At 43.0% G+C, this 11,558-nt stretch overlaps 2 protein-coding genes across 2 annotated transcripts; both read left to right on the top strand.

The window, feature by feature from the left end:
• The first annotated feature begins 7,713 nt into the window (after positions 1–7,713).
• On the top strand, positions 7,714–8,531 carry LOC122044578. The gene is made up of 2 exons (XM_042604943.1): positions 7,714–7,776; positions 7,890–8,531. Exons 1-2 carry the CDS (start codon positions 7,714–7,716, stop codon positions 8,529–8,531), a joined length of 705 nt encoding a protein of 234 aa, XP_042460877.1.
• Positions 8,532–9,386: 855 nt separating this feature from the next.
• Positions 9,387–11,455, top strand: LOC121989489. Its single transcript, XM_042543577.1, has 4 exons — positions 9,387–10,015; positions 10,531–10,601; positions 10,696–11,038; positions 11,119–11,455. The coding sequence occupies exons 1-4, from the start codon at positions 9,884–9,886 to the stop codon at positions 11,278–11,280; spliced, it is 708 nt and encodes a 235-aa protein (XP_042399511.1). The 5' UTR covers positions 9,387–9,883; the 3' UTR covers positions 11,281–11,455.
• Positions 11,456–11,558: the final 103 nt, after the last annotated feature.

Below are 11,558 nucleotides of genomic sequence, written 5' to 3'. Positions count from 1 at the left end.
AGTATATTATCCGAGCCCAATGCTCAATGGCAAAGACCCCGAGCCGTTCAGTCGGGAGTATATTATCCGAGCCCAATGCTCAATGGAAAAGACCCCGAGCCGTTCGGCCAGGAGTATATTATCTGAGCCCAATGCTTAATGGCAAAGACCCCGAGCCGTTCAGTCGGGAGTATATTATCCGAGCCCAATGCTCAATGGAAAAGACCCCGAGCCGTTCGGCCGGGAGTATATTATCCGAGCCCAATGCTTAATGGCAAAGACCCCGAGCCGTTCGGGCGGGAGTATATTATCCGAGCCATAAGCTCATCATTGAAGACCGTCGAGCTCCGACGTTAAACCCTAGAGTCGGACCGGCGACTATAAACCCCCCGGCTTGAAGACCGTATAGCTCCGACGTTAAACCCTAGAGTCGGAACGGCGACTATAAACCCCCCGGCTTGAAGACCGTCGAGTTCCGACATTAAACCCTAGAGTCGGACCAACGACTATAAACCCCCTGGCTTGAATACCGTCGAGCTCCGACGTTAAAACCTCCGGCCGGACAAATACAATAAAAAGGTCGATCCATGAGTCGATAGGCCGATCGACCAAGTTATTAAAAATACTTCATGAGCATCTAGCGGGGATTCCATTTAAAAAAGTATGGACACGCAGCCGAGCGGCCAAGTTATACAGAAAACTTCGCTAGAAATTCCTTGAGAAGGTCGGGCAAGACGAGAAATGATTAACGAAGAGAAAGAGAGAGGAGACTTGAACGATTGTATTTCGTGATCTGAGCGGAGGACACAAGTATTGACAAAGCTAATAACAAGACAGTAGGTATCCATTTAAAGTCCGGCCCTTAGAGTCGATCGGACGAGGTACAAAAAAAAAAACATTACAAGAAAGTCATAAACGCTCCTCACTCTAGTGGGTCGAAGATGGGCTCCGGAACGGCGTCTAGCAGGCCGGCCATGTCTCGGGGGATGGAATGGAGATATCCTTGGCCTTCAAGTAAACAGTGGTCGCCCGGATCTCCTCTTCGAAGGACATAACCAACCGATCGCTAAACTTTTCACCAAAGGCATCCGATCGGAGGTAGTTCTGTCTCATCACTTTGAAGCGGTCAGGTTCTCCATCTTGGTATTCCTTTAGCGCCGCTCGGGAAGCGTCGAGAGCCCCTTGGAGCTCTTCCTTATCCGCCTGCAGTTTAGCTTCACTTAGCTTCACTGGCAGATCGGCTATCTTTCTCAGCAGATAGCAGGTCGGTCAACTCCGTGACGCGCTGCTCCAGCGCCCGAACCTGCACCTTCATTGCATCAAGATCAGCAACGACCCTATTTTTTCTGTTAGTGGCCACAGTGAGCTGGTGGTCGTGGGACTTGACTTGGTTTTCAAGTCCAACCACCCTGGTTTCCAGGCCGGAAGATTTGTGCTGCTCGGCCGCTAGCAGTTTTTCTATTTTGGCCAGCTCTGACTTGAGCGTGGCATACGAGGGCCCCTCAGCCGGCGCCCCTCCAGAAATTTGAGCTTCTTCAACTCCTCCTCCAGTTCGGCCAAACGATTGCTGACCGCTATGTTCTCCACCCATTGCTGCGTTCGATAGGGATAATGTCAGGAACCTGGTGAAGTCGTCATAATAGCGAATTAGGAAACATACCCCTGTAGCTTGCTGCATGTGGCTGTCCGCCAGCTGACCGGGAGTCATTAAGGCCACTCGAGCCCTCGCATCTTCCCACGTTTGGGCGAGCGGTCCCCGGATAGTAACTTGGTGCTCGGGAGCGGCAGGCTGGTCCGCCGCCAAAAGGAACTCCTCGGTGGGGAGACGGAGGACGAACTTGATCATTCGGCGGCCGTTCGGATCTGATTGGGTAGAAATGGCTCGGCTGGAAGACTCGCCGTTCGGTGCAGAAGTAATGTTCGAGCGCTTGAGCCGAAGGTGGACTCGGGGCACAGAACTAACGGGTGGTGCTCCAGTCGAGGATGCTGGCTGGCCGAGCTGGGAGGGGGTCCGATCAAAAGAAATGGTCTCACGTGCGGCAGGTAGCGGGTCGATTGCCTCTGGGAGGACGTCGACTGGCCCAATCATCGGCTCAACGGGCTCAATGGCGGTCCGGCGACGTTTACGAGTTATCAGTGGGGAATCGCCGGCCAATTGCTCCACGTCCTCTGATGTGGGCTGCTGACCGGCCGAAGAAATAGCATCCCCGGTCGCTCCAGTGGCGGTACCCTGAGCGGCAGACTCTCGGGCCTCAGTTGGAGTCCCTTCACTTTCGCCCTCATGAGAGCCGACCGGGGCGACGCCTCGATCGACCATCTCCTTGGCTGCCACTGCCTCAATCTCAGTGGCTTTCAACTTCAGCCGATCAGCAACCTTGGATCGCCACATGATGTCGGCTGCATAATAGAAGAATAAATCAGTTAGACCAAAAGGAAAAAGGACAAGGAGAGTGCTTACCCAAGTTGCTCGGAAGCTTTGTGCGGACCGGGCTCAAGCCAAATACATACAACACCCCCTCGTGAAGTAGTTTATCGATATTGAACCTCTGGCAGGCCCGTAGATTAGCCGCATGAAGATACTCCGGCTGGTTCTTGTATTTACCAAGGTTAGGCGGATCCGGCACGGTGGTTTGCCACTTGGTGCGAAAGGAGGGCAGCTCGGGAAAACGAAGGTAAAAATAATTTTCCTTCCAGTGTTTGTTCGAGGTCGGCATCTTATCGAAGAAGACGAGGCCGATTCGCGACTGGAAAAGAAAAGTACCCCACTCGGACTGTTTTGGGTAGTAAAAGTAATGGAAAATTCTGGGGACTAAGGGAATGCCGTGCAGCTTGAAGAGGATTACTACGCTGCACAGCAACCTAAAAGAGTTAGGGACAAGTTGGCTGAGCGGGATGCGGAAATAATTACAAACTTCCCGGATAAAAGGGTGTAGAGGGAAGCACAGACCGGCCACAAATTGGTTGCGGAAGAAGCAAACAGTGCCGTTCGGTGGGTTAGAGGGCCGATCGGAAAAGGTGGCTAAAACTAGTCTATGGTCGGAAGGCAGTTCAAATTCATTAAGGAAGCGTCCGACGTCAGTTTCGTCGAAGCGGCTGACCATGGTCATATACCATAGGCCAGGAGAAGGACCAGAAGGCTGTAAAGTGCTAGCCATCGCCGGAATAGTAGCGGGGAAGGAAGAGCCGAGGAAAGGAAAACGAAAGGGTTGAAGGAGGAGACTGAAACTACGGTGAACGAATGCAAAGACCACCAAAAAAGAAGAAAACGGAAGAAAGCAGAAATAGGAGAGGGCTTACTGGGAGCAAAGTGCAAGGGAGAAGGCCGAGAGTTTGTCGGAGCACCAGGGCAAGCGGGCACTGGGAGGATGGTCGCGGAAGGAATCGCCAAAAACGCAAAGGCAAGAGTGATAGAAGGAGGCTCAGTACCGGTGCTTCTTAAACCCCGGCCTCGGTTCACCACAGCCGTCCGATCCAGGTCATCGAAAGAAGCGAGGACATCGGACTGTCGGATTTGAACCGACGTGTGTCCCATCGAAGTTTACGCTCTCGCCGTACAATGACAGCGGACATGCCAAGTGGCGATAAGAGATTGGACAAGCATTTAATGAGTGTCATTACCCGCGCGTGGGCAACTTAATGGGGATTAGCACGAATTCCGAGGAAATCCGACGACGTCGACCGCCCCAGGAACAGTAACGCAATAAGCAACGGAGGGAGATCAAAACTACAAGGCATAGCCATCAACTCGCCGATCGGCATAGGGGGCCTCCTAGAGCCGATCGGAAATACACTTTCGGAAGTGGCGAAGTGAAGGTCGCTCGACCAAATTCATAGTCCAGTCAGTCGGACTCGGCGCCTCCTTCGACTAGACTTGAAAGGGAGACATGTGATCCGATGATAAGGACGGGGGATCCTCGTCCGTGGGTCAACGACATGTGGAGGTCAAAGGTCAAGATAGTCAGCCCGGAGACCGGCCGACCGGACGGAGTAGGCCTACCGACAGTGCCCTGCAGGCCGACCGGCCGGGAATTCTCCGAACCGAATGGAATACAACCTGACTAGGGGTCGGGTTTCCGAGGCTCAAGGTAAAAAGGTTTCAATAGTCGAGCGGGCTCACCGTTCGGCCGGGGCACAAGGCAACATAGGCAGGAGCAGTCCCAGCCGAGCATTTGACCGATGCAGAAGTAATGTGCTTGTCGAGCGGTCGATCCGCTCGGCCCTGAAACAGACAAGGAGCTCAAGAGGACAAAGGAGACAGGGGATAACATCATCCTCGAGACGCCTGCCGCCGACAAGCAGCAGAGTTGGCGGCCGAGCCGTACACAGAATCGTACGGTGGAAGCTTCCACCGTCACATCCAGGATATGCTCGGACGATTGCGGAATGGCGCCAGAGGTACTTTTCTAACACAGGCTTGTTAAGGTATGTTTGGGGAAGCGTGCACGCATCGAGAAATGTGCCTGCGCTTCCCCGGGGTCCTATATAAAGACCCCAGACGTCGACGAAGGTATGCGCAACTATTTACTGTAGTCACGTTACTCTGCCTCGTTCGTTGCCTGACTTGAGCGTCGGAGGGCCGTCGCCGGGAAACCTCCCCGGCTCGGCTTCTTTGCAGGATCATCGGAGAGCTACATCACCAGTCGGAGACAGCGGAGCGTGCCACGTCCCCAGCATCCGTCGACTCAGCGCTCGGACAGGATCATATATATATATATATAATTTTTATTTTTATTTTTATTATATAATTACTCAAGCATAAATATATTTTAAAAATATTATAAAATCACACACAATTAGAATAAAATATTTTACTATTTTATATTTTAAACAAACAAGGATACTTAATTGAAAATACAATATTACAAGACTTTAACTTTCAGAATTACTATATTATTCCCATAAATGCTCAATTAATGCATTTCGAAGGGCAATATGAGCTTCTTTGTCTTTGATTTGTCGGTATCAAGCTAGAAACTCTTCAAATCGAGTACCATCATCTACTGCGGTCTCAACATCTGGAGTCCGCACCTCAAAGTGTTCCACGATTGGTGCATTTAAATCACGTTCATATTCAATTATCATATTATGCATAATAATACATGATGTCAGTATATCATGTAAAATATTTTTCTGCCAAAAACGTGAAGGTCCTGCAACAATTGCAAAGTGTGATTGGAGCACGCCAAATGCTTGCTCAACATCCTTTCTACACGCTTCTTGCTTCATTGCAAATAATTTATTCTTTCGACCTTGTGGAGCATGAATCGTTTGAACAAGTGTTGACCATTTTGGATATATACCATCAGCTAAATAATAACCCATATTGTACTATTTTCCTTGAATGACATAATGAGCAGGAATTGTAATACCTGCAGCAAGATTAGCAAAAAGATGAGAAGACTCAAGTACATTAATAGCATTGTTCGATCCTGGCAACCCAAAATACACATGCCAAATCCATAGATCATAATCGACTACAGCTTCTAGAATAATTGTTGGCTTTCCACTACGACTAGAATATTGTCCTGCCCAAGCTGTTGGACAATTTTGCCATCTTCAATGCATGCAATCTAGGCTACCTAACATACCTGGAAAACCTCGTAGCTCACCAATATGAAGTAGCCTAGCAACATCGTGAGCATTTGGAGATCGTAGGTATTACCCTCCAAAAACTTCAACAACGACACGACAAAATCGTTTCACACTTTCAATAGCAGTTGATTCCCCTATTTTAATGTACTCATCAGTAGCATCTGTTGGTACATCATATGCTAATATCTGAAATGCAGCTGTTATTTTTTGCAAGTTTGACAAACCAAGTCTTCCAAGCCCATCTCTTCTCTGTATAAAATAGTTGTCATGATTAGTAACAGCATCACAGATACGCATAAATAAATTCCGTCCCATTCTGAATCTTCTTCGAAACATTGCATCATTATACAATGCATTTTCGGTGAAATAATCATTGAATATATTAAATTCAGCAGCTTCACGATTACGATTGATCATCTTATGACCAGGAATTGAGCCTCGATGCCTGCTGTTGTTGCTTCCTTCATTGAGATAATTTAAGACAATTTGATTATTGGTAGAAATCACCTAAGCGATCAGTTGTTGCCTTGCACTAAAACTTTCTGCATAGTTATCATCATCAGAGCTTGAAGATGATAAATTTGATGAACCTTCAATATTGTTATCCATTTTCTGAGATAATTGAATGGATGAGGTACATGTTGCTTATGGGGTATGTATTTATAATGTATGTTATAAACACATTTGGACAAATATGCACAGATGACGTGACACAACAATGACAACATCGAGACAAGTTTAGCAGGCGACGTGATCGGACATTGAACACACATTTTTGTGTGCCCAGATGACGTGACCTAACAATGAACACATTTGGACAAATATGCACAGATGACGTGACACAACAATGATAACATCGAGACAAGTTTAGTAGGTGACGTGACCGGACATTGAACACACATTTTTGTGTGCCCAGATGATGTGACCTAACAATGAACACATTTGGACAAATATGCACAGATGACATGACACAACAATGATAACATCGGGACAAGTTTAGCAGGCGACGTGACCAGGCATTGAACACACATTTTTGTGTGCTCAGATGACGTGACCTAACAATAAACATATTTGGACAAATATGCATAGATGACATGATATAACAATGACAACATCGGGACAAGTTTAGTAGGCGACGTGACCGGGCATTGAACACACATTTTTGTGTGCCCAGATGGCGTGACCTAACAATGAACACATTTAGACAAATACGCACAGATGACATGACACAACAATGATAACATCGGGACAAGTTTAGCAGGCGACGTGACCGGGCATTGAACACACATTTTTGTGTGCCCAGCTGACGTGACCTAACAATGAACACATTTGGACAAATATGCACAGATGACATGACACAACAATGACAACATCGGGACAAGTTTAGCAGGCGACGTGACCGAGCATTGAACACACATTTTAGTGTGCCCAGATGACGTGACCTAACAATGAACACATTTGGACAAATATGCACAGATGACGTGACACAACAATGATAACATCGGAACAAGTTTGGCTGGCGACGTGAGTAGGCATTGAACACACATTTTTGTGTGCCCAGATGACGCGACCTAACAATGAACATATTTGGACAAATATGCATAGATGACATGACACAACAATGACAACATCGGAACAAGTTTAGCAGGCGATGTGAGCGGGCATTAAACACACATTTTTGTGTGCCCAGATGACGTGACCTAACAATGAACACATTTGGACAAATATGCACAGATGACGTGACACAATAATGACAACATCGGGACAAGTTTGGCAGGCGACGTGACATGACACTGAATCAAAATTTGCATAATTTTATATTCACATTTTTTCACTATATAATGGCTTACCAAATATTAGTATAACACATTGTTTGTCAACAATTTTTGTGAGAGTTTCTCTTCTACTAAAATGAGTGCAACCCCCCGACAAGCTTCATACTCATTTGAAGAAGATAAACACTTATGTTATGTTTACCTTCATATTTCACAAAATCCAATCATTTGGATCAACCAATCGAAGGATCAATTCTGGGCAAGAGTTGAGAAAGAGTTTCATGCAGATCCAAATTTTGTGCATTATAGCCGACCGCCAAGATCTTTGCAAAAAAGAATGCTTCTTATGCTAAGTGTAGTATCCAAAATGAAAGGTTGCATTCGACAAATCGAACATCTGAATCCTAGTGGAGCATCGGAACAAGATATTGTAAGTTACTATGCTCATATTTATTTTAAACTATCTAAAATTTAAAATCTAAGTCTAAATTTATTAATACATATTATTATCTTCATAACTGATGTTCAATTATTTTTTTGCAGTTAACTCGTGCCAAAATGTTATTTGCAGAAGACCCAAAATACACAAAGGGTTTCAAATTTGACTATGTCTGGAATATTCTCAAAGACATTGAAAAATTTGGCACTGACACTATGAATACTGCATCCATGAAATCGCGACAACAAAATGCTAATGCTGGTTCATCTGAACAACAATTCTTCGAGGAAGCATTTCATACACCTTCATCTCCTTGTGTGTCTGCTTTTGATCTTAATATCACTGATTTAGATAGCGGTGGTAGTTCTAATAAACGACCTCCAGGGGTGAAAAAAGCAAAAATGAAGAAAAAGAATGATGAACAAATTGCAAAGGTAATTAATATTAATGCTCAACTTGTTGAGGCAATGAATGCAAGTACTGCTGCTACTACAAAAATGGCTGATACTATGCTTTACAAGGAAGAAACCAAAATTTTATTCAAAGATTTGAACTCGATTTCTAACCCGATGATGCGTGAATATATTTGCAATGAGCAAATTAGAATTATGCAAAGAGAATGCAAGTACAAAGATCTCATTCAGTTGCACATCAAGGAGAAGGATCTCAAACATCTCAAATACAGGGAAAAGGATCACAACTTAATCAATATCAAGGTGAAGATCAAGAATCTCAGAATGCTATGAATAATTTCGGGCAATTTCATAATTATTTTAGCGGAATGGGGAGTGATCTTCCTGAATATTAGTATTATAATATTATTATAGTAATTTTAAGTTTATGTGTGCTTTATTACTATCGTTTGTACCATGTACTTGTTTGTTAAGCTTAGTTAATTATGTTTTTAAGTTTGTATTAGTAATATTTTAATTTAATGTCATTACTATCTTTATTTTATATGTCAATGTAATGGGTAATGTATTGTATATTTATGCATATAAATTTTTTTAATATTTTATTGTATTATGTTTATGAAATTAGTGATAATTTATAAATGTAATTATAATTAAAATATATTAAATAAAATTAAAATAATAATTTTAATAAATTAAATATTTACAAATATACATAATAAAATTTAAATATGCTATTAAATACACTTAATTTAAATTTATAATAAATAATAATTATATTTAATTATACTATAAATAAAGATAAAGAAAATAATAACTATTAATTAATTACATTTGATTTTATAATAATATAATAATAATAAAAAATCTCTTCATCACCAAATATGGTGAACATCATCATATTTGGAATGAGTTTTGGTGTATGGGTTAGAATAATTTGGTGTCAATTTGACACCAAATTTGATATTTTGATGATGAGTTGGAGATGCCCTTAGGAGGTAGAATAGAAAAGCTAAATAAATTAGTATGTACTTTGATAGTTATCAAAGTACGAGTAAATTGTGATTATATTAACTATTATTTACTAAATATGGTTATTATACACACAATTACACATGATTGGTCTTAATATAGAAGTTATATATTTTTTTCAAACTTTTTATTTTATTTTAGGAATTCACACAAATTTTTATTCGTGATTTTGCAGAATAGGGCGATTCGATGGCACCGAGTTCATCCTGCTGCGTCCTGCCGCGCCGCGCATTGGCGAGAAGATCTGCAACCGACCAACCGCCCACGAAATAATCGGAATAAAAAAGAAAAAAAATGAAGTTTGATCGAAGAAGGGAACAATATCAGAATCCGGAGATGGCAAGCTGAGGGATTAGAGGAGGAGAAAGAGTCAAGCATGGAAGGAATCGAGCAAATCGAATCCTCCTCCTCCATCAAAGGAGAAACATCGCAGGGTGGCGGGCGGTGCTCTCTTTCTGATTTTGTCCTGGTCAATGCAAGCCGAGAAGGTCTAGAAACGACCCCCTTGTCTCCCCAACCGCCCTTCCGTCCCCATCCTCCCTTCTCTATTTCTACCTTTCTCGTCTTTATCGCCTCTTCTTTGCCAATCAATTCAATTCCTTCTTCTTTGCTGCTTGTTTCCTTTTTTCTTGGTCCTGTGGGTGGAGGTCAGGATGACGGTGAAGAAGACGAGGAGGGTTGCGGAGGAGCCCTCGCCATCCCCTTCGTGCGCCCCTTATAGAGATGACGCTAGGAAGAGAGTTAGATTCCAATCGCTCTCGCAAGATTATACGGAGTTTCTTGAGGTGAGACGTGTTCTCTTAAACTTTGTTTCGCCAGAGGGATGTTGTGGTTTTCGAATCACTTTTGATTTTAGGGTTTCGCGAATCCTGCGTCAACTAAGTATAAAATAGGGATTTTTCATATCTGCGCCGCCTTGAAATTGTTACCTTGATATCTTTGCAGTTTATCAATCCATATAATTTGCCTCCTTTCTCCTGAAAGGAATTGGTTTCTATTCGATCCAAGGTGTGATCTTAAGTATTTCTTTTTAACAGTTTGGTCGATATATTTAGTGGAATTTGCCATATCACACGGATTAGTGAGATTTCTTGGTCAGAGTCTCAGATTGATATCTTTATGTTTCTGCAGCTTCAAATATCTCTGTACTAACATGAAAATCAATGCTTTTGCATTGTAAATTTGATGCCACTAGATGAAAGTGTGCTAAATCCTCGAACCGTTTTGTGTTTGCTTCCAATAGATACTTCTATAGCCCATTCAACAATTTATCAGGATTCTGAACTGTTTTCATTTGCAGGAAACTGAAGAAAAGAAGAGGAGATTGCTGGAGGCAAGACTAAGGAAACGTAAACTCTTGGCTGAAGTCCGGTATTACGTTTTGTTTCGACATGAATCGTCTGCAGTTGAATTTTTTTCATCTGTTTCAGAAAGATAATTGCCTGTTTTGAATGTCTCATCCTAGATTTTTGAGAAGAAAACTTGATACCTCACTTGCAAACCCGTATCAGCTAGTTAGATTGAAGGAACCATCAACTACAACTCCAGTGATCAAACCTCCTACAGAAAAGAAACCCAAAGTATTTGAAGCTGCACGTACAAGTAACTACAGTATTGACAATTTGCATGTAAATGCATCTCGGTATCAGTTTAAAAAGAGGTCTCCGAAAAAGCCAACCAAATCTCTATGTGTTGCACCATCGGGTTTGTTCATCCCAAAGGAAGTACCCCCTCAGAACATGATGACAACGGAAGCTGGAAATGCTAGCACTCCTGCAACTCTAGGTGCGAATGAAGAATCGTTTAAGGTATAGTGACCGTACCCAACAACTTATAATACAGTTCATCTTTTGTCAACTTGCAATATTAATTCAGTTATTAATTTCAGTTGGAGCAGTATCACATGCAAATGGACAGACTCAATAGAGTGCCTATGATTGGAGGAGGCTCTAGTGATATTTTAGCGATTTGTAGAGATCTTGGAAACAACTCAAAGAAGACTGGTAAGAGAAAACTCTCATGGCGAGACCCACTGGTGTTGAAGGCTTGAAGTCTTGATGTGAATTTTGTGGATGGCAAAGGTGTGTCTTCTGTACATTTAATTTGCAAGAGTCGACACAAAATAGAACTTTCTCAGTTGCCATTAGCTCATGCAACTATGCAAGATGAGATGGAGAGGACATATGTTTTACTGTCACTAAGTGGTTCGTCCAATCTTTAATCTAAATGGTAGTTTCCATTTGAATTTTTTCAGTTTGATTTATAAATGAATTATCTTCTGACACACAATGTCACTGAGCAAGTGATAGATATCTTGACTTACCTCGG

Source organism: Zingiber officinale, chromosome 1B (assembly GCF_018446385.1).
Source record: "Zingiber officinale cultivar Zhangliang chromosome 1B, Zo_v1.1, whole genome shotgun sequence".
Lineage (NCBI taxonomy): Eukaryota > Viridiplantae > Streptophyta > Magnoliopsida > Zingiberales > Zingiberaceae > Zingiber > Zingiber officinale.
This window is presented reverse-complemented; position numbering and strand designations above follow the sequence as displayed.

What these genes read in the sequence shown, in the direction of transcription:
- LOC122044578 (XM_042604943.1), top strand. Translation starts at nt 7,714, where the DNA reads ATGAAAGGTTGCATTCGACAAATCGAACATCTGAATCCTAGTGGAGCA. An exon ending in GAGCATCGGAACAAGATATT is followed by an intron (nt 7,777 to 7,889) that starts GTAAGTTACTAT and finishes ATTTTTTTGCAG; the next exon opens with TTAACTCGTGCCAAAATGTT.
- LOC121989489 (XM_042543577.1), top strand. Translation starts at nt 9,884, where the DNA reads ATGACGGTGAAGAAGACGAGGAGGGTTGCGGAGGAGCCCTCGCCATCC. An exon ending in AAACTCTTGGCTGAAGTCCG is followed by an intron (nt 10,602 to 10,695) that starts GTATTACGTTTT and finishes GTCTCATCCTAG; the next exon opens with ATTTTTGAGAAGAAAACTTG. An exon ending in CGAATGAAGAATCGTTTAAG is followed by an intron (nt 11,039 to 11,118) that starts GTATAGTGACCG and finishes TATTAATTTCAG; the next exon opens with TTGGAGCAGTATCACATGCA.